The sequence below is a fragment of the Xiphophorus couchianus genome, chromosome 15 (genome assembly GCF_001444195.1).
Source record: "Xiphophorus couchianus chromosome 15, X_couchianus-1.0, whole genome shotgun sequence".
In the NCBI taxonomy this organism is placed as follows: Eukaryota; Metazoa; Chordata; class Actinopteri; order Cyprinodontiformes; family Poeciliidae; genus Xiphophorus; species Xiphophorus couchianus.
The window spans coordinates 9,417,164-9,440,813 of NC_040242.1; the positions used below are offsets into that span (position 1 = coordinate 9,417,164).

At 40.6% G+C, this 23,650-nt stretch overlaps 1 protein-coding gene across 1 annotated transcript in view; it reads left to right on the forward strand.

Annotated features, from left to right (window-relative positions):
* The first annotated feature begins 6,050 nt into the window (after positions 1-6,050).
* afg1lb (AFG1 like ATPase b) overlaps positions 6,051-23,650 on the forward strand; it is a 38,152-nt gene continuing 20,552 nt past the window's right edge. Inside the window, exons 1-5 of the mRNA XM_028040627.1 lie at positions 6,051-6,167; positions 6,284-6,576; positions 19,549-19,606; positions 19,756-19,857; positions 20,095-20,222. Of these exons, the coding sequence (XP_027896428.1) occupies positions 6,053-6,167; positions 6,284-6,576; positions 19,549-19,606; positions 19,756-19,857; positions 20,095-20,222 (696 nt within the window). The 5' untranslated portion in view covers positions 6,051-6,052. The remainder of the gene's footprint in view (positions 6,168-6,283; positions 6,577-19,548; positions 19,607-19,755; positions 19,858-20,094; positions 20,223-23,650) is intronic.

Genomic DNA, 23,650 nt, shown 5'->3' on the forward strand with positions numbered 1-23,650 from the left:
CAACGATAGACCGATGCATTACTCACACAGTAAGTAGTTTTGTTACGAAATACTTTCTCTTTACCCTTCCTTGAGTAATTTCTTGGATGGCAATTTTTCACTTGAGTTAAAATGACTTAAGTGAACTGCTGTATGCAAAAACCCGCATACAATTTTTGAACATGTATTAAAATAATTTAATTAAACAACTTTAAGATGAAAACATTCATATTTCCTGGAAATATCCTCTTAACTAAAATCAACTAGAAGCTCAAACTTCAGAATTTTCACAAGGAACAATGCTAGCATATTTTTTCACTTGGCTTTCTGAAATCCTGAAATGCTGCTGAAATTTACAATTTAATACAGGAACTTAAACTTGTTGGAAAAACAATAAATCTCCTGTATGTCTTTTTATCTTCTTCTTTTAGGACCACCTAAAAGACGTGGGCCACTATTCTTAGTGTTTGAAACCAACATCAAAAGTGATAACAAAATTCCAAGAGGTAGTATGGTGTAACTTGAAATTTGAAGCGTCTTAGCTAATCTGTAAATGTAAATTTATGAAGGTAAAACGTGCTTTGTTTTTAGATTACAACAAAATTTTGTGTTCATAATTTAGAAATAGCATAATTGTTTGTGGTTTACAAGTGTGACAGTGGTATCAGTTGAGGGCCTCCCCAAGTTGTGACATAAGGAGGCACAAACAAGACAAAAACAAGAAAGCATGTGAATCTAAAATTTAACAACACATCAATCCTCTTCTTCTTTTAAAGTCATAAACATAAAATTATTTATTTTTATGACAACATAAATGAAATAAATTATTTTTATATTTTTCATATATCATATGAATCTGATAATAGTAATTTATTCAATAGTAATTTGCTAAATTAATTTTTACAATAATGTTAGTTATCTTTTGATTTTTTAACCCGTTGTATTAATTTAATTGTATTTTATTTTATTTTTTTGACAATGTTACAAGATGCAGTGTTATGTATCTCAATAAAGTTGCAGCGCTTTGAAGCATCATGGCGTCGTTTGGATTTGGAAAGAAGTGACTGTAATAGTATGGAGTGCAGTGACGAGGAAGGAAGGAGTGGTCGGAATGAAGATAAAGAGTGGGAATTGGTGGGAAAGGGTGGAAAGAAGCAGCGAGCTGCTGAAAGAAAGAGAAAAAAAGGAAATGAGGACAGCACTGAAGACACTGATAATGAAGGAATTGAGGAAGGAAAAGAAGCACAAAAAAGACAAAATCTGAACATTATAATAAGATTTGATGAAGGAGAAGGAGTCAAGAAGATTGATCCACTTAAACTAACAAAAGCACTTAAGACACATGTTGGGGAAATTAAACATGCTAAAGTACTGAGAGACAGAAATCTTTTGATTGGCTGTAATTCTGAAGGTCAGGTTGAAAAGGCAAAAAAGCTTGGATGGGTATGTAAAGTCAAAATTAGAGCAGTTGTTAAAGTGGGTGAAAAAAGAAATAATGAAAGCAAAGGAATCATAACAGGAGTGCCGTTAAGTGTTGATATGAAGGAATTAATTGAGAATCTGAAAGAAAGAAACAAGGAAGTAAAAGGAGCACGGAGAATGAAAAGGGGTACAGAGAAGATTGAAACAGAAACTGTGTTGCTGGAGTTTGAAACAAAAGAAATGCCAAGGGAGGTTTTCTTTGGCTTGATAAGATTTAGTGTCAGGGAATATGTGCCCAAACCAGTGAGGTGCTTCAACTGTCAGGAATTTGGCCATATTGCAAAAATATGTAAAGGTAAAAAGAGATGTGCCCGTTGTTCTGGAGACCATGACTATGGTAAATGTGGAGTTGGAGTTAAACCAAAGTGCTGTAGTTGTGGAGGAGAGCATAGTGTCGCTTTTTGGGGATGCGAGGTAATGAAACGACAATCAGTGATACAGAAAACAAAAGTTACGCAGAAAGTAACATATGCAGAAGCGTGTAAAGTAGTTGAGAAAGAGAAACAAACTGAGAAATCTCTATCAGGAGAAAAGCAAGTAATTTCAAAAATTATGGTAATGGTTGAAAAGAAAATTGAAGAGGAAAAAAAGAAAATGGTGACTTTTATTGCAGGAGTTATAAATGCAACATCGGATGTGAAATCAAAAACGGAAAGGATTCAGATTATTGTAAAGGCAGCATGCCATAGTTTAGACTTAAAGAATATTCGGTGGGAGGACATAAGGGGAGAACTGTGTAGTCAGGCAAGTCAAGAAGGATAGTCTCAATATTGCAATGGAATGCGAGGAGTCTTCTGTCAAATGGGCAAGATTTTAAACAGTTTATTTATGAATTAAAAGAAAAACCTGATGTAATTTGTATACAGGAAACTTGGCTGAGGCCTTTTTTGGATTTCAAATTGGATGGATATATTGCAGTTAGATATGATAGAGAAGAAGGAAATGGGGGAGGGTGTCTTTCTCTGATTAAAGAAGGTATTCCGTATAAAGTTATTGGAAGAAAAGGAGATTTGGAGTATGTTGCAACTGAAATATGGGTGGAAGAGAAGGTACTGTTGGTTTTAAATTTTTACAATCCTTGTAAAAAGCTTGAGGTAAGTAAACTTGAAGAGATGGATATGAAAGGAAATGTTATTTGGTGTGGAGATTTTAATGCACATCATTCATTATGGGGTAGTGGAAAAGTAGATTATAATGGGAACATTTTAGAAGAATTTCTAGATAGTAATAATTTGGTTTGCTTGAATAATGGAAAGAAGACAAGAATTGATATAAATTCAGGTAAGGAATCTGTACTAGATCTGACATTTGTTTCTAGCTGTTTAGCTCCACTATGTGATTGGCAAGTTAAAAATAAGTCATTTGGTAGTGATCACTACATTATAATCAGCAAAATAAGGATGGGCCAGGTGCATAGGCCTGAAATGATAGGAGGGAAGTGGATATTTGAGAAAGCAAATTGGGAGGTATTTTATAACCTATGTGATAGGAAAATTTTAAATGTTCAAAATGATCACAGTATTGAAAGTATGAACCGAGTGATTAGTCAGGGTATTTTAGTTGCTGCAGAGGAGGCTATTCCAAAAACATCAGGGAAAAATAGGAGAAAGTTGGTTCCATGGTGGAATGAAGAGTGTAGGAAAGCAGTTAGAGAAAGAAATAAAGCATTTAAATTGGTTAAAAGGTCTCATAATTTTCAACATTTAATTGAATATAAAAAGTCACAAGCTAAAGTCAGGAGAACAATAAGGAGCACAAAAAGAGAATACTGGAGAGGTTTCTGTGACACAATTGGCAGTAGTACAAAACTAGGGGATGTTTGGGGGATGATCAAAAAATGGGAGGAGATAGAAGGGAATGGAGTTATCCTATACTAAATAAAAATGATATAGTAGCTGTAACTGACAAGGAAAAGGCTGATATGTTAGTGAGAACATTTGTGGAGATACATAGTGGTAAAAATTTATTAGGTAATGAAATGGAGGGAAGGGAGAGAACTAAAAAGGAATACGATGGAATCTTAAGAAGAAAGAAGAATAATAATGATCTGATGAATTATCCTTTCTCTATTGGAGAGCTAAAAAGAGCTTTGGATAGAACTAGGAATAGTGCTCCAGGTAAGGATGAGGTGTGTTATATTATGTTAAAACATGTAAGTGAGGAAGTTTTAAATAAATTATTAATTTTATTCAATAAGATTTGGAAGGAGGGGAGACTGCCTTGTAAGTGGAAAGAAGCTATTATTATTCCGTTGAAGAAACCTGGGAAAGATCAGAGTAACCCTGTAAATTACAGACCAATAGCTTTAACATCTAATCTGTGTAAACTGATGGAAAGGATGGTGAATGAGAGATTGACACATTATTTGGAGTCAAACCATTTAATTGCTCCGTATCAGAGTGGTTTTCGTAGAGGGAGAGGAACAATGGATCCTATTTTATGTTTAGAGGATGATATTAGAAAAGCTCAGATTAATAAAGAAACTGTTGTTGCTGTGTTTTTTGATGTGGAGAAAGCATATGATATGTTATGGAGGGAAGGGTTAATGATTAAATTACATCAGATAGGTATAGGAGGTAATATGTTTAATTGGTTATGGGATTTTTTAAGGGATAGAAATATTCAAGTTAAAATAGGATGTCAGTTTTCGGAAATATGTAAAATAGAAAATGGAACCCCTCAAGGAAGTGTGGTAAGTCCGACATTATTTTCAGTTATGATCAACGATATTTTTATAGAAATATCCATTGGTTTTGGTAAGTCACTTTTTGCTGATGATGGAGCATTATGGAAAAAGGGAAGAAATGTGGACCATCTTATTGTTAAAATACAGGAAGGTATAGATAAAGTGAGTAAGTGGGGAGTAGAGTGGGGCTTTAAATTTTCAATTGAAAAGACAAAAGTAATGTTTTTCACAAATAAAAAAATAGGGGTTGATAAGAAGTTGTGTTTATATGGGAAAGAGTTAGAAAGGGTTGATTGGTTTCGTTTTTTGGGAGTAGTTTTTGATAAGAAACTAACTTGGGGAAATCACATAGAACATATTATGGAGAAGACTAAAAAGGTTCTAAACATTATGAGGTGTTTAGCTGGGTTGACATGGGGTGCAAATTTCGATTCCCTTAGAAATATATATGTGTCTCTAATTAGATCAAGAATAGATTATGGGAGTGTGGTGTATGGATCAGCAGCTAAAACTAGGTTAAAAAAGTTAGATGTTATTCAAGCCCGAGCACTGAGAATATGTTTAGGGGCAGTTAAATCAACACCTATATGTGCATTACAAGTAGAGTCGGGAGAAATGCCATTATGCATTAGAAGACAGCAGCTAATGGTAAATTATTGGATAAGTTTAAAGGGACATAATGCAGATCACCCGGTTAAGAAATTATTAGGAGAGTGTTGGGAAAGAGGAAAGAAACAAATGGATAGTTTTGGGTGGGTTGGGGATAATAGAGCGAAAATTTTTAATGTATATTATAAGGAATTTAGTCCAACTGTATTGTGGCCTTTGAGACCGACATGGACTTGGAAATATATTAATGTAGACAGAACTCTAACAAATATTAGGAAAAGGAAAACATTAGATACTTGCCAAGAATTTTATAATCACATGCAGAATAAATATATTGAATATTTGCAAATTTATACGGATGGGTCGAAAGACCCTAAAAGTGAAGCAACCAGTATAGCCATAGTGATTCCTGAATTAAAGATTAGTATTTCAAAAAGAACATCTGATTATTTGAGTGTGTTTGCGGTAGAACTAGGTGCTATTTTAGTAGCTTTAGAATGGGTGGAGGAAACTAATAGGAATAAAATAATAGTTTGTAGTGACTCTCTATCTGCGTTGACGAGTATCGGAAAGGGACGTACAAAAAATCATCAAAATATTTTATATGAGATTATGGCGGTTCATCATAGGATCTGTGAACAAAATAAAAATGTTGTATTATTCTGGACTCCTGCTCATGTAGGTATTATGGGGAATGAAAGAGCAGACAAGCTGGCGAAGGAGACAATTAAACAAGATGATATTGTTATGCAAATAAAGTTATCTAAATCTGAAGGCAAAAGTATAATTTGGAAAGAAAGCAAGAAGATATGGGAAGATAGGTGGGTAAATGAAATTAAAGGAAGACATTTATTTAGAATACAAAAAACAGTCGATGTAGAAAGGATCAGAGGATTAAACAGGAGGGAAGAGATAATTATAAATAGAATACGAACTGGGCATAGTTTCCTAAACGGAACTCTTTTTAAGATGGGGAAACACCTTACTGGTTTATGTAGATGGTGTGATGAAGTAGAAACAGTGGAACATGTTTTGATTAAATGTAGGAAATACGAAAGTCACAGAAGATTATTAAAAACAGAACTAGGTGTTAGTAGGGAATTGAAATTTGACAAGGTGATCGATCAGCTGAATAATATTGAGGGGAAAAAGAAGATTTTTCGTTTTTTAAAAGACACTGGGATTTTTAAGAGTCTTTGAGGAGTAGGTAGTAGGAGTCAATGGAGGGCAGTAGTGCAACATAATTGGATGCAAGCTGCCGTTAAAATCTAAAGAAGAAGAAGAAGAAGAAGCATCATGGCGTCCTACATGGTTTCAGCCGCTGTTAAATCCTCTGCAGTGTTTTTGTTGACAAAACGAGCTCAATCTGTAAATAAAGTCTGCCGTCTTCCACGGAGTGCCACCGCAGAAGGTAAGAGTTCGGTTCGTAGTTTCTAAAATGTTTAATGGGCTTGTTTTTGCTGTCTGTACAAACTTGTAAACATTGTAAAGTTATTAACGCAGGCATACCATCGCTGTACTTTGAAGGTTCCAGGTGGTGGGGGGTTTTCAGTCTCTCCGTGTCGTCCCGCTTCTCCTCGGACACTTCAGCTACAGATCTTTGTGGCTCCGGTGACATTGTGGGTCACTTTGAGCGGCTTGTGCAAAGTGACTCCCTAAAGAAGGACGTTCAGCAGAAATATGTTCTCCAGCAGCTGGCTGTACTGCAGCAAACCTTAAAGACTTATACTAACAGTATGTACCTGAACCCACCATTAACACAACACTACAAAGATCACAGCAGGCAACCTCAAAATGATGATGCTACAACAATCAAAACGGTAATTTCACTGTATTGCTGTCATGTGTGTCAGATTTACAGCTGAGCATAATGATTTCATAATATGAGTTAAATTATCTCCTGCATTAACACAGTACGTATAGGGACAATAATACTAGCATTATTGCCTGTGCATAATAATATTTATTGCAGAACTATGGTGCTGCTCCTTGTATTTTAGTGAGACACTTCTTATAAAATCACATTTGAATAGTATTTCATGTAGTGAGACAAGTAACAAGCAGTTTATTGGTTTATATCAACAATCATCAAATTAAATACATTTCAAATATTCCTCTTCTCTACAACTTCTCATCCAGATACTATCAATGAAATTGTATAACAACAATATGCCTAAAAAGTCAATGTAACTCTACAGAGAAACAGCATGTGCACTTGAGAGTCTCCATTCAGTTTCCATGGTAACCAAATGTTATACTAGTTGATTGGTGAAGGGAGTCCATAGTAGTATTATAACTTCTTCAGGATTCAGCTCAGATTTACATAACAGCATCAGGACATCTTGAAGCAGATGCACTACGTTGCTGTTTGGAAAGAAGATCAGATGTGTTGCTTTACATGGTCTTAATCAAAAACACTGCAGATGTACACATTGGGTCTTTGAAGACTTTTTTAATCAATGCTGTTGTCCAGGAGACAAACATGGCAAGTTTTAAATTTTGGTAGAACAGGTCTGGCCTGTCACAGGAAGGACAAATAAACCTAAGATGCACATAATCCCATAGTATCATCCTCAAATGAATTATGCACATGTAACCCCTCAGGTTATATATATATCACTCTTTTCTCCCACACTCCTTAAACATTTTCTTAAATACAATGCATTGTAGCTCTTTTCACCTTAAACAGTAGTAATCACGTTTTCTTAACTTGGTTAATGTTTTACACTCACATATTGTTATTTACTACCGGCAGTAAATGCATCAGTTTTACTTGGCTCTACCTTACTGGTCAGTCAAGGGCAAAATCAAGTTTAAGCAATTTGATTGGTTGTGATGGACTGGGGTGAGGACGGTACTGGAGGTGTACGTGCCGCTGCTACGCACAGTCAGTTGGCCGGCGGCCGTTCATGGACGAGGTTGGAGCTGTGCCGCTGTGGACTATTATTTTTTTTTATTGCTAACCTGTTGGAGCTACCAACTTTTCCTGAACGTTTTGCTTGGTTTTTCGAGCCACGGATCCGGACCACACTCAACGTTTTGCTTGAATTTTGGAGCTGCAGATCCGAACCTCGCTCGTGAGCCGGAACGGACGGTGGGACCGAAGTTGGAGCGGTTTTATTGCCGTTCGGCTAAAACTGGTAATCCATGGTGGGGTGAGTAACCCATTCCTCGTGGTTGTTCTGGGAGCCGCCATCATTGGAACTGCTATTCCGAGGACGAATGCTAACAGAGTCTCCTCAGGCCTGCAACGTTTGAAAAGCCAACGGACTGCTTTAATAACTCAAGAAACTGAATAGTGTGGTTGATGCCAACAGTATTTGTATTTCATACATTCAGCTTTATTGTTTTTGTTTATTGAATACCACTTGTTCAAAGGGGTTGTTTTGAACAGTTCTGGTTCTGAGGCAGCACAGTTGCACTAAGTGTGCTTAAAATCCTATTACTAATCTATTGGGGTGGTAATATTGAGTGTAGCACTTCCTGCGATTAATATCTAATTAATGGGTGGGATACCTTCTGTGCTATTGTTCCATGGTGCTGAAAGTTATCTGTGCTCTGTTAATGTGCATTGCCCTTGGTTTATTACTGACCAGTACGGTTTATTAAACTGGTACACATTCAACTTTACCATCTTCCTTCCTTATTTTAGTATAAGGTCACAGTCACACTGCATTTAGATCTTACTTATAGCTATCTTAGTCTTGCTCTTGTGCTCAGTTACGCACTCTATTCACTACATATATTGTTGCCAATTAATACATTATTTTCTCATTGTGAGGTAGTTGATAGAGTGTAGGTCAGAGAATCTGGGCGCTGTTCATCGGGGAAAACTAGAACAGTGGTTACATAAATGGAGGCACCGCTGGGATATTAGACCGAGTAACTGTCCTACAATCAAGACTAGAAGAACTATAATCATACCACAATGGCCAACTCATCCCTCCCACTCCCACCGTTAGAGCTTCAGACCTGGTGCAGCGAATCAAATGTAAATCCAGCTTATGCAGTTGTCATGAGTGGAGTTCCCATGGACACCAGTATTGCGGATGTGGAAGAGTTAATGGAGACAGTTAAAGCCTTCGGCAGAGTACGTGTCCGAGCCCAAAAGTCTGTCCCTCAACTGAAAACTGACATACTGCTGTGTGAGTGTCGCAATCCAGTTGACCCTAGCAAAGCACCTCCAGAAATATTCCCCCACACGGGTGAATCACCGTGGAAGCTAACTTTGCTTACTGAAACTGCTGAAGAACCAGATGAGTTTGCCATAAAACTAAAAAGACTGCTTGAAAGTGAAGGAAAAACATTAGCAGATATTGAGCCCTTGCTTTCCCAAGAGTCAAATCTGAAACAGGAGCACCCTTCATCTATTATTCGGGCTGTTGGAGAACTGTTGGAAAAAGTGAGACCCCCACAGGAGAACAATGCATTTCGCCGACTACGAGTTTTCTCTGGAGTTACTCCCACCCCTGCTGGTGAAGAGACACTTGAGAATTGGTTGGAGCAGGCACAATTAATGCTCGATGAATGTGATTGTTCTGCCAAGGAGAAGCGGAAGAGGATTGTTGAGAGTGTAAAGGGGCCAGCGCTTGAAATAATACAAGCTATACGCTGCAATGATCCAGACACACCCCCTCAAAAATTCTTGGAGGCAATTGAAAATGTATTTGGCACCACAGAATCAGGTGAAGACCTATATTTTGCCTTCAGATCTATGCAGCAAAACCCAAATGAAAGACTTTCAGATTTTGTTAGAAGGCTGGAGAAAGCTCTCACCAAGGCTGTTCAAAAGGGTGGTGTTCCTCCTGCCCTAAGAGACCGTGCACGAGCTGAGCAGCTGTTACGAGGTGCTGTTGAATCTGACATTATGCTGTTGCAGCTGCGGCTAAAAGAAAGACTTCACAATCCCCCATCCTTCATGGCACTGCTAAGTGAGGTACGTGCAGATGAGGATCAGAAAATGCTAAGGCGGCATACTACCAGTGTGCGACAAGTTGGCGCAGCAGACCTAAAGACACCAAAGCTCTCTGAAATGGATGCCCTCAAGGATCAGATAAAGGAGCTTCGAAGCCAAGTACAGCAGCTAACAGTAAAAGGACAAGATAGCCCTCACCTAATTGGAGGAGTGCCACAAGCTGTGGCTGCACGTTCTAATCCTGAGATGCATGTGTTAAAAGAACAAGTTCTTAGTCTCCAACACCAGTTCAGCCAACAAGCTACACCACCCACGGCTCCTATACCTCAGCCAAGGAACCAAAGAAATTCTTGGCGTAAAGATAGAGAACCCACAAAGTTTGCCAGAGAGGGTTCCAATGTATTTTGTTACCGTTGTGGCGAAGATGGCCACATTGCCACCAATTGCACCTGTCCTGAAAACTCTTCCAAGGTCATCCGAAAACTAATTCAGTCAATGCAAAAACTGCAACAAAGTCAAAAGAGAACCAGCTCACGGTCTTCAGAGCCAGAAAGAAAAGGTGGCCAAGTCACTGTGAGCCAAATTGGTCCTCCCACACCCAACCAGATACCTACAGGTCTCATTGGGGCACCAACAGTAGGCCAAATTATTATTGAAGGCCAGCCTTGTGATGCCTTAATGGACAGTGGCTCCACTGTTTCTATTGTATTTGAGGGTTGGTATACCCAACACCTATCCCACTTACCATTACACCCCATTTCGAGTCTAGACCTTTGGGGCCTTGGCCAGAACAGTTACCCCTATAAAGGTTTTATCGCTGCTCAAATACAGTTTCCTGAGGATATTGTAAAAGGTGGGTCCCGGACAGTCTTGGCTTTAGTCTGTCCAGAACCGAATGGTCCCGAACAGCAGCCAGTGATTATTGGCACAAATGCACGGACTTTCATTCATGAGCCACAGTCCAAAAGGGCATCAAAGAACAACAAGGTGGCACAAACTATGCGGGTGTGCACACAGTCCATCCAAAAGTCACCTGTGACCCCAAATAGAGCAGCAGCTTTTGTGAAATGGGTTGGACCTGGGCCTCTAACTATACCCCCTGGTTCTGGACTTACAGCTACATGTAAAGTGTCCTGCTCAGAATCTTTGGAGGACAGCATACTGGTGATTGAGACACCTGTTACCAGATCCCTTCCTGCAGGGGTGCTAATGCCCTCATGTGTGCTTTTGTCCATGGACATGGATGCAGAACAATTCCCTCTGTTCCTGAAAAATGAAACGGCCAAACCCAAGTCCCTTCCTAAAGGCACGGTCATAGCTCATGTCCATAAAGCTGACATAGTCACCCAGATACAGCCAAGCCAAGTACCCCACCAACGACTTGACCCGACAGTCTTCAATTTTGGTGACTCCCCCATTCCTGAAAACTGGAAAGTCCGACTATCACAAAAGTTGGCTGAGCGACCTGAAGTTTTCTCTCTGACCGAATGGGATGTTGGACTTGCAAAAGGGGTTGAACACCACATCCGACTGAAAGATTCTAGACCATTTCGAGAACGGGTAAGACGCCTGGCTCCTGCAGACATTGATGATGTCCGTCGACACTTACAAGAGCTTCTTGCTGCTGGCATAATTAAAGAATCTCGTTCACCATACGCCTCCCCAATTGTAATCGCAAGAAAGAAAACTGGCAAAATTCGAATGTGCATTGATTACCGCACACTTAATTCCAGAACCATACCAGACCAATACACACTTCCGAGAATAGACGATGCCTTGGCCTGCCTCACTGGGAGTCGCTGGTTCTCTGTGCTCGACCTTCGCAGTGGCTATTACCAAATTGAAATGGCAGAAGAAGACAAAGAAAAAACTGCATTCATTTGCCCATTGGGTTTCTACCAATTCGAACGCATGCCTCAAGGGATCACAGGTGCCCCTGCGACATTTCAGAGATTAATGGAGAAGGCAGTAGGCGATATGAATCTCCTCCAGTGTCTAGTCTACCTCGATGATCTTATTGTGTTTGGTCGTACTCTGGAAGAGCATGAAGAGCGACTTCTGAAAGTGCTCGATCGCCTGAGAGAACAAGGGTTAAAACTGTCCATTGATAAGTGCCAATTTTGCCAACCCCAAGTCAAATACGTTGGTCACATCGTGTCTGCTGCTGGCGTCGCAACAGACCCTGATAAGATAAAGGCAGTGGCGAATTGGGAACCTCCAGTAAACCTAAAATCACTGCAGTCCTTTTTAGGGTTCTGCGGTTATTACCGCAAGTTCATCGCCAACTATTCTGCCATAGTCCGGCCCCTCACAGATCTTACAAAGGGTTGCCCACCAACACAAAAGAAACAAAGGAAAAATGAGCGCATTGTCACACCATACTATCACCCTTCTGAGTCATTTGGAGAGCAATGGACTCTAGAATGCACTGAGGCGTTTCGAAAAATTATCCAGTGCCTCACTCATGCCCCAGTCTTGGCCTTTGCGGACCCTACCAAGCCGTACATCCTTCATGTGGATGCCAGTCTTGACGGGCTTGGAGCGGTCCTTAATCAGGAACACTCTGATGGCTTACGCCCTGTTGCATTTGCTAGTCGCAAGTTGAGTCAGTCAGAGAGAAACTACCCTGTTCACCAACTAGAATTCTTGGCGTTGAAGTGGGCAGTCGTGGATAAGTTCCATGATTATCTTTATGGGGCCCGCTTTACTGTGAGGACAGACAATAACCCCCTCACTTATGTACTTACAACCGCCAAGTTGAATGCAACTGGTCATAGGTGGCTAGCCGCACTTACCACTTACGACTTTGACATCCAATACAAACCCGGCCGGGATAATGTGGATGCTGATTGGTTGTCCAGAAATGCAATCGGTGATGAACTCGGTTGGAGAGTAATACCCCCCTCTGGAGTTAAAGCTCTTTTCCACCCTGTGGACAGTACCAAGTCCTCAGAGCACCCAGAACGGCTTATTGACCAACTGGGGGCCACACCGAGTTCTGTTCCTGATGCATATGCTTGTTTTACTCACCTGCAGTTAAGTCCTCTGGAGAGACTAAGCAAACTGGACCTGGCCAAAGCACAAGACCTAGATCCTGTAATAGGTCCTGCCAAGAAAGCAATCCAGGATGCGGTCTGGCCCTCCAACAGACATCCTGACTTATTGCTTCTACAAAAGGAAAGTTCAAAACTCCTGATGAAAGATGGCCTGTTGCATCGAAAAGTTTCCAGGCCTGCCGGCCTCCAGAACTTACAACTCGTTCTCCCAATTCAGTTCAGACCACAAGTACTCAGGGCTCTTCATGATGAGTCAGGGCACCTTGGAGTTGATCGCACAGTTGAGTTACTGAGAGACAGATTTTTCTGGCCCAAGATGGTCTCCGATGTGACAGACTACATCAAGAATTGTGGCAGGTGTGTTGCCCGCAAGACCCTACCTCGACGGGCTGCACCATTACACCAAATCACAAGCAGTGGCCCTCTCGACCTAGTCTGCATAGATTTTTTATCTATTGAGCCTGATTCGAAGGGAGTGGCCAATGTTCTCGTTGTTACAGACCATTTCACCCGATACGCCCAGGCCTACATCAGCAAAGATCAAAAAGCCTCAACCGTTGCCAAGATTTTGGTTGAAAAGTTCTTTGTTCACTACGGGCTGCCTGCAAGGATTCACTCTGATCAGGGGCGTGATTTTGAGAGCCGGTTAATCAAAGAACTTCTACAAATGTTGGGCATAAAGAAGTCTAGGACAACTCCTTATCATCCCCAGGGTGACCCACAACCAGAGCGTTTTAACCGCACACTCCTATCTATGCTGGGCACGCTCAATCCCTCTCAAAAGCAAAAGTGGAGTCAACATATCAGTTTGCTGGTTCACGCTTACAATTGTACGCGGAACGACGCTACCAGTTACTCACCATACTACCTTATGTTTGGTCGTGAGGCTCGTCTGCCAGTTGACCTATGCTTTGGTACGTCTCCAGATGGCACAGACCACCAAAGTTACCTTCAGTATGTTGAAAAGCTAAGAGCAGAGTTGCAAAAGGCTTACACACTGGCACAAGAAGTTGCAGACAAGAACCACCAGCGCAACAAAAGATACTATGACACAAGAGTAAGAAATCAAGTTCTAGGACCAGGAGACAGAGTACTTATTCGAGCTACAGGTGTACCTGGCAAGAATAAACTTGGAGACAAGTGGAGCTCAAGCCCCTATATAGTGGTTGAAAAATTGCCAAGCCTGCCGGTTTACAAGGTAAAGCCAGAAAGGGGCAGAGTCATTGTCAAAACCTTGCATCGTGACCATCTCCTACCTATTGGACACCTGGTTCGGTTTCCTGTTGATCATGAAAAGAAACCAGAGTGCCACCGACCAGAAACAAGGTCCTCAGCAGAGACCAAGACGAACAGACCTGATGACAGTGCAATGCAAAGAACTGACAAGGAGATCATGTCTGAGACGGAGGAAGATGATCTGTGGTACCTATCCACTGCTCAAAGAGAGTCTGTTTCCCAAGCACTAGATCTCCTTGCAGATCACTTCAACCGCAGAGAGTCTGCTGTCACTGCAGACCCAACACTAACTTCAAACAGTGCTTGTCCAACAGAGCCTATGAGTGCTATTACTGTCTCAGAGGCTGAGGAGGAACCAGAGGTTAGGCAGCTGCCTGACGACCCTGTGGCGGACACAGGTCTAGCTGGGGGAGCGCACCCTTTGGCTAGTCAGTCTGAAAGCAGTGCAGAGCCCCTCAGTGATCATCAGTCACGTCGAGAGATTAAGCCAGTCATTCGGCTCAGTTATGACAAGCCTGGACATTCCATCGACAAGCCATTTGTGATAGTACACCGAGGAGTGAGAATCACCATTGGAAGAAGGAGCCATGCCCCTGTGTTCCAGTGTGTGCCTCCTGTAGTTTAGCTGGGGTTTTCTGACAAGTAATTTAGCCACCTAAGGGTAAATTGATTTGTTCTGCATAGATAGTCCGATGAGGGCATCTGGACTTTTAGAAGGGGGAGGATGTAACCCCTCAGGTTATATATATATCACTCTTTTCTCCCACACTCCTTAAACATTTTCTTAAATACAATGCATTGTAGCTCTTTTCACCTTAAACAGTAGTAATCACGTTTTCTTAACTTGGTTAATGTTTTACACTCACATATTGTTATTTACTACCGGCAGTAAATGCATCAGTTTTACTTGGCTCTACCTTACTGGTCAGTCAAGGGCAAAATCAAGTTTAAGCAATTTGATTGGTTGTGATGGACTGGGGTGAGGACGGTACTGGAGGTGTACGTGCCGCTGCTACGCACAGTCAGTTGGCCGGCGGCCGTTCATGGACGAGGTTGGAGCTGTGCCGCTGTGGACTATTATTTTTTTTTATTGCTAACCTGTTGGAGCTACCAACTTTTCCTGAACGTTTTGCTTGGTTTTTCGAGCCACGGATCCGGACCACACTCAACGTTTTGCTTGAATTTTGGAGCTGCAGATCCGAACCTCGCTCGTGAGCCGGAACGGACGGTGGGACCGAAGTTGGAGCGGTTTTATTGCCGTTCGGCTAAAACTGGTAATCCATGGTGGGGTGAGTAACCCATTCCTCGTGGTTGTTCTGGGAGCCGCCATCATTGGAACTGCTATTCCGAGGACGAATGCTAACAGAGTCTCCTCAGGCCTGCAACGTTTGAAAAGCCAACGGACTGCTTTAATAACTCAAGAAACTGAATAGTGTGGTTGATGCCAACAGTATTTGTATTTCATACATTCAGCTTTATTGTTTTTGTTTATTGAATACCACTTGTTCAAAGGGGTTGTTTTGAACAGTTCTGGTTCTGAGGCAGCACAGTTGCACTAAGTGTGCTTAAAATCCTATTACTAATCTATTGGGGTGGTAATATTGAGTGTAGCACTTCCTGCGATTAATATCTAATTAATGGGTGGGATACCTTCTGTGCTATTGTTCCATGGTGCTGAAAGTTATCTGTGCTCTGTTAATGTGCATTGCCCTTGGTTTATTACTGACCAGTACGGTTTATTAAACTGGTACACATTCAACTTTACCATCTTCCTTCCTTATTTTAGTATAAGGTCACAGTCACACTGCATTTAGATCTTACTTATAGCTATCTTAGTCTTGCTCTTGTGCTCAGTTACGCACTCTATTCACTACATATATTGTTGCCAATTAATACATTATTTTCTCATTGTGAGGTAGTTGATAGAGTGTAGGTCAGAGAATCTGGGCGCTGTTCATCGGGGAAAACTAGAACAGTGGTTACACACATATAAAAGATTAGCACTTCAAAGGAACAGATCTTGAAGTTACTACTACATTGGCTCCCTGCCACAATTCTGAGATTTGTTGAATTTAGCATAGACCAGATAAACTACTAACTGCACAGGAAAACCTATTCTAACCTGTTCTTCCTTTAGAAATTCTTTGGAGCAATAAGATATAAAAAGGTATAATGTCTGTGCTTTGTAGGAAATAACACTAAAGCCAAATGTTTTTTAAGAAAATCAAAGAAGGTTTTAATAGCCGGGCAGATTTCCTTTGAGAATTTCAGCTTAGGCAACTGATGTTTTAAAAGTTGGGAGAACTACAGTTGACTAAACTGTATTCAAGTTGCATCACTGATGGTGGCCATGGGGTTCAGGTCAAAGGAAGGGTAGGGGTCTGGGAAGCTTATTGTGCGTGTGAGTTATGAGCGGCATAATGCAGGGGGTTGTTGTTGTTTTTAGGTCAGAGGAGCTGACTGTCTCCTATTTGGTGCTGGGAGTCTCCTTTTTTTGCATGTTTTTGTTGGTGGGCTGGCAGACACACAGGGTTAGGCAGAGATTTTGGAAGGCAGCAGGGCAGGCCTCCTGCTGGGCCTGTCCCGGCACCCCTCTCGCTCTCTCACCGTCCCCATGCAGTAATGAGGGGATCCCTATTGTTTGGGCCATTCTTGTCTTTTTTGCTTTTGATTTGGGCTACTGACAAATGCTTTGGTGTTAGGCTATCAACACCAGTGCAGACTGCCCCACCTGTCACCCTTCTCCTTTTGCACCTTATTTCTTGCTCTGTCTGTCACACACACATTCTCACTGACTGCGTACTTACGCAATTATTCCAGTTTAAATCAGGTCATACCACAGTCCTTCGGTGTCCGTTCTCTGTGAGAGTGCCGCCATTGTCCCCACTAACTGACCGAGTCTGTGAGGAGAGTACACTTGACTTAATATTGACCCAATGTGGCGTGGTTTTGCGGATGGTTGACTGACAATGGACTATTGTTTAGTCCGAGCCGCCCTCTTTAAGTTGAACGTACAGTGTAGAGTCTCCTGCATTAAAGTTAAACCTAACTTGGACTCCTACAATCCCCTCTGTGATGACTCTGGTGAGAAATGCAGCATCTATGGCTTTAAAAAAATTTTATAATTTAAAAGGAAAGGAGGTCCATGTCCTGCATGTGAACTTTTCACTCATGTGCCAGTCTGTATCGTCCACCAGGAGGCTAGACTGGCCCGTGTAGCTTAGCTAGACAAAGTCGCTGAGGGAGAGCCTTGTCCTTCTCCACTCTGCCGTGGCAGAATGGCTACCAGCCACCACTGACAATTACCCCACCATGCCGGAGGGCAGTTTGGGAAGTCAAGGAGAAGTCGCACGCTGTTACGCCAGAGCAGGCGGGAACAGCCTGTTGGTCTTTCAGTTTTTCATGACTAGTTTAGGAGAAGCTTTTGGGGGAGCGGGAGGGTGGCAATCAAAAGAGGAGGGAAGAAGCAACAGGTTTAGGCTATTAATTTAGGTTTCCATCTGCAGTTGCTGCCAGTTATCAGAGTCAAGTGCTCCTTGTGCTGTGGGGACCAAGTGCATCTGGACTCCAAGTACCATCTTCATGAAATGGTTTCTAAATTAAATATTAAGAGGACAGTTCTTTTCATTTAGAAAGAGGCATTTAATCCCAAAGCAGGTCGTTATTGTCCGGTCACAAAGATGGAGATAGTCTAACGGCAGCATTCCTAAAACTTATAATTTAGCCATCTACAGACTTGTATGAGCTATAAGTAAATCTTGTTTATGAACAAACTGATGGCAGATACATTTACACGCTTCGTTCTCCTTTGTGATAGTTGGCTTTCTCTTGTACTCTCAGCTCGGTCACACAGAGGATGGGTTTTTTTGAAGCAAAGACCTTTTTGATAATAAGAGGCAGGCAGCACAATGACTTCCAGCAGCACCTCAATGCTACAGTACCGTATCACAATTAGCAGCGCTAAACGGGCCGTGCACACAAGTCCACTCCATCTCGTACGGAGCCTCATCCAGACCTCTCCGTTTTGTCTGACAAATCCCCCCATTGTTCCTCTGATGATGCTTTTCTTTCGTGGGAACCCTGGCTTGTCTTGTTGATTAGATCCCCTTTGTCTTCATCTCCTGCAGTGGGCCAGTCTGGATCATATGAAACCTCACACTGTAGTGCTGGCTTTATGCCTTGGCGTACCTTGTTTATTAAATGATGCTTTAGTTATATTCAGTAATAGGGAGTTTGTTACTGTTTCGGGCCGTATGAGATGGTATGTTAGGCAAAATTCGAAACATCTCAGTACTTTTAGTCACAACAGAACAATTTAGCTGCTAATTGGTAGAACAAATTAATTATTATAGATATTCTAATGCTATCCTTTAAATGTAATGTAGTTATGCAAATTCTTTGTCCATAAACTTAAGTAGAAATATAGAAAAAAATATATCAAAATTTAATAGTGATTTTGAAGTTCCTGCAGAAAATATTTTACATAAGTAAGAAAAAAGTTAAGTTGCCTTCTTGTCAGCTGACTGGTAATGTGCATTAACAGGTGGGTAAGGGGGAGAACAGAACCAATTACTCTGACGTTTGCTCTGGCATCTTGTTAGGACTGCATTCCATAAAATGCTAAGTTTTGAAGGTAGGGGTATCTTTAATCTACCTAGTCAAAACATGGATTTCATACAAATCAGAAATTTTGGGGGATTTTAAGTTACCACAAAATATTGAAGCACTTGAAATTCAAAAACGGGTCAATTCACAGCATCTCTGGCCCTTTTTTTTATCAGAATTTTAAACTCAACATGTGAATGTTAACTTGGAAATTATGTAAATTCCAAATGTGATTATTATTCAGTTTACTTTTTGTAAGTTAAGAATTTTAAGAACCCGATTTTATTGGTCCCCTCTTAATGTGACTTGAACTGTTCTAGATCTTGAAATACAGTCAGTCTTTCTCAGTCCAGATGCCGAAAAACATCCCACACTTCTGAATTAGAAACCAACTTTGTCATTGGGCAAGATGGGTAGGTCATGTGGATGATAAAAACAAAATTAAGTTCAATGTTTGACACTCAGATGATGAGAAAGTTGCAGAAAACTGTCAGCAAAAAGAAAAAATTTGATAAGATTATTTTTCCAATTTATACATAAAAATTATCATCCAAAATCTTTATCTGATTTTTATTTAACTCAAGAACTGCATCAAAGTACATGTTGTTGTTATTTATGGCACAAATAAAAGCTTGGAGCTTTTAATTTAGATGCATCTAATAACAAGAGAAAAAAATCTGACTATTCAGTTACACCAATCCAAATTAAGAAAAAAATTACCTATTGATCAGTGCATCTGAAATTAAATTTGATAAGTAGTTAATACATAATTCAAACAGGATATTATTAGGATAATAGCTGAATATTTTGAAAACTATCAGAGATCAAAAACTTAGAATAAGTGCCTCTCATTGTAAATGCTTTTAAAACTTTCTGTGCTGCTGTGATGGCCCGGATCTTCTTATAAAGGAGTGTTCACTGGTTAAAAAGAGAACATTATTGTAAAAGCTTTTAATTAATTTTTTTTGCCCCCTAAATAGAAACCTCCTCCTCAACAACCACCACCACCTAAGGGTCTCTATATATATGGAAATGTTGGTAAGAATCTGCGTCTGTATCGTCTGTATTATGGCTTAATCAATAAATAAATCATCTTTGTTGTTTTTTTCTCTTTACATCTGACAAGTTTGTTGTTATTACTAAGTCATTATATTCTCCTACTTTCTCCAATTTTGTGAACCTTTCAGGCTCAGGGAAGACCATGCTCATGGATTTGTTTTACTCCCATGTGGAAAACAGTTGCAAAAAGAGAGTCCATTTTAACAGCTTCATGTTGGATATCCATAAGAGTAAGCAGCGACTTCCCTTTCCTCATTACATTTTGACTTTCTGATAAAATTTTGTTTTCTTCTTAAGCTCATAGTGCATTGGCGAGCCTATATTTATCCATCTGTTTGTCCCCATGCTAATTGTCTGCCATTATCCGTCCAGGTGAAATTACAGCTTTATTCAGCGCCGTCAGTAGTTTCGGCTGCCGACGCAGGTGCGCTTTTAAGATTTTCCTGACATTTGTCTGCTGCTTAAAGGGATCCACCGCAGGAAACAAAGCCTGCCGAAGCGAAGGCTAGGGGAAATGTTCAACTATGACCCCATATCCCCGGTTGCCATGGAGATCAGCAGTGAGATCTGCCTGTTGTGTTTTGATGAGTTTCAGGTGAGCAAGTGCATTACAGACATTATTTTAAAGTGTGTGTTGAGAGATAATGTGTTTGTTCTAAAAGGCTCCTTAAGATGTTAACCAGACAATAACAACTATAAACATTAATCTTTTACATCAAGTCATTATAAGATAAAAATAAAAAGCTATCAAAATGTAAAGAGCAGCACGATTACCATCCTACTTAATGTGACAGTTTGAGCAAGGGGAACATTAATCAGAGCAGCAGCCAAGAGGCCCATGGTAACATTTCAGTAGATCTACAGTCATGCCTATTATAGGACAAGTATTATTGGTGCCTTCCACAAATCTCGTAGTCATAGGAAAATATTGTTTGCAGTTTAAAAGCAATCTACACAGAAAACGTCTCCGAAGTGATTGGGTAATAGATGGAGCCAAATTTGGAAAGTGAGCATGGTTATGACTTGAGAATGAGGCAGAGGTTCACCGTCCAGCAGGTTAATAAGTTTAAACATGCAGCCAGAACTGCAATGGAAATTTTTGGATCCAAGGATTTGTTAGAAAGTCTAGATATAGAACCAGCTAAATACAAAAGCATTCCATCCTATTCAGATTATTTTTGTAAAAACAGGAAAAAAAAGGGAAACTATGCATCCTTTTTCTTTCTTTTTGCAGTTATTGTTACTTTACAATAAAATGCATTGTAAAGTAAGAAAATGCTAAAATGAAAGAATGAATATTTGTATCAGAAATTACACTTTTTACAAACTACAACCAAGTAAATACACGGTTTTGAATTGTTTTAACCATATCTCTAGTTCAGAGGGAAGCGTGATCGCTATTTTCATGTTATTGATTTTTTTTTTTAACTATCTTTTCAACTTTGTGATTTTGGCCTTAACAAAAAAGGCAGAACTGGGGACACCTAGTGGTTGTCCATGAACATAGCAGAAATTTTACAAGGCACAGATGAAAGTTCTTCACAGTACATCCACCACACTTGAGTATTTTCACTTGTGTCTTTATATAGCGTTTATGTATATGTCTTTGTGTACTTCAGTGTTGGCTTGCATAACTTCTACGTTTTTCCTGTGGGTGTAAAGAGCACCTTCAGTCATTAGTGATGCAGAAATTCTCATTATTCTATCCTTTGGTGTCAGACAAGAGAGCCTCGACTGAAGCGCTCCCTATTCTCTGTGAGGTTGGTTAGTCATCCTGCTGCAGCAAATAAGAGTGCATATTTCTGTTTTTCATCAGCCGAGCCAAAAACACATTCTGCTCCTCTCAGTGATATCATTACAGTTAATATGGGGGTAGGTCAGAGGTCACCCAAGGTGGAGTTGCTCCCTCTAATAACACTATGTGTCTCCGAGGATCAAGAGCGGCTCCTTTTCATGCACTTTACGACCCATGGCACTGTTTTCACGCTGTTATTGATTTGTTTTGTTCGCCTTCCCCTAGCTTTGCAGTTTCCAGTTTGTCAACTGTTGCTACCAGTGAATGGAGGGGAAACAAGCAGACATGCGTTGTTTGGGATGCATAAATAAGAGGTTGAGAAAGTGTGTGTGTATGCATGTGTGTGGCTTTGGGGCCCGTACCAATCAGCATCCTCCTCCACTCAGGCATGCAAATGAGGCTCCGGGTATCAGTCGCGCTCTCCTACTTCCTTAAGTGAGTGGAGCTAGAAAGCGACTGGCGGTGGCGGGTCAGATGGATCTTATCCTCTTAAATGCTAATGACATTTCTCCATTCTCTTCATTAGCTCCGTGCCATTATCAGTAATTTGTAGCCCCCCCTCCCTCCTTTCTCTCGGTTTCTCCTAATGAATACTCGCCCGTCGAGAGGTCCGAGATGGAAAGACGGGAAGACGGCGAGAGAGGAAGAGGAAGACGATGCTTGAGCAGCATTGTCTTATGGTCTCTGTCACAGTGCAGCCTCCGTTGGTGAAATTACTCATAGGTTGTGTACATAAAGAGGTGTAACATCAAAAGAGGCTTCATTTGGCACCCGTGTGCCTCGCTGCAAACTGACACACTTGAGTAATTGGCTGCTCATTTAAATTTCGCCAACAACTAACAGAGATTGCACCATTATTTTTGTGCTCCACAAGTGCCACATCGTTCCCCCTCCACCCTTCTCATTCTGTGGGGATCCATTCTTTCTCCCCTTTCTCTCTCTACTCACCCAGCAATCAATATTGCCCCTCATACCGTGACCATGTTGAGGGCACATGAATAAACAAATCCATGCAGTATAAAAGGTCATTTTTAAATGATTCTTTTGAAATGAAAATAAAATCCTGTGGTTGCAGCAAACACAGGGGCCCCTTCAGAGAGACACAGAGCCTTGGCTTTCTGTTGATTCTCATTACGCTCACTCACAATCACTGGCTCGCGTGTGCACGCTCTAATTTGATGCCCTTACCCACCTCTTCTCAGCAAAATCAAGGCTTTAACACAAATGTTAATCAAGTATTGGCAAGGGCAGTGGAGCTAATATGCAAAAGCAGAAGACTCTTCAGAGTATGAAAGGAGGCATATGCTGTGGGTATTGCAATCAGAAGTGCCTGTTATTTACAGGAAAAATAGGTAAGAGGAGAGGGCGGTGTAACGGACACCTGCTTGATCATGTTGCAGGCCAGGGTCTGGATTCAGCGACTTGTTCGCTGACAGCGACTGTCAGCGACTGTTCTCAAAGAACAGTTACAGGAACTGTTCTTTGAGACCAGGATTGTCCCAAAGCCCCAAAGGGCACAGCAAACATGTCCAGGCCTGTCTGGCTGCACAGACACAGTCCAAATAGAAGGGCTTCATGCAAAATGCTATGTGTTACAGAAAACTAACACTGTGCATCACCCTGATCACATATAGTGGCTTCACTATAATACGGAGATGCTTTTAGAGAAGCTGGTTAGACTTTATGGGAAGATGGATTGAGCTAAACAGGGCAAGCCTGCCAGGAAGTCTGTTGGAGACCAGGGTATAGGTCTAACCACTCTAAACCTACTGCCAAAGCTAGAGAGAAATGATTTGTATCAAATTCTATTCATATGATAAAGCGAACCCGTCAAAATTTTAAAAAGACTTGGTAAGACATGGAAATTGTTGCTGATAAATTCTTATTTATAAAGACTAACAGGCGAACACTTCTCCAGACATTGACACGTGTTAGTCTCATATAAATTCCAAGTGATTTACTTTGAGGTTTGTAGTTGTAAGAAAATGTGAAAAAGCTTAAGAAGTAAGAAAACTTTTTCAAAATTTAGTGTTTTGAAGATTGTAAAACCAACTTCAGACATCTTTGTCACTTTTTTAGAACCTTTGTAAAATCTGACCTTTCTTCAGTTGGTTTTGCATAACTTCTTGTTTGGAAAACAAATCTTTTTTTAGATTTGTTTTCTTTAATATTAAAAATATCATATATAATGAGCCTCAAATATTTGTCATTTCAGAGCATTAAACCTG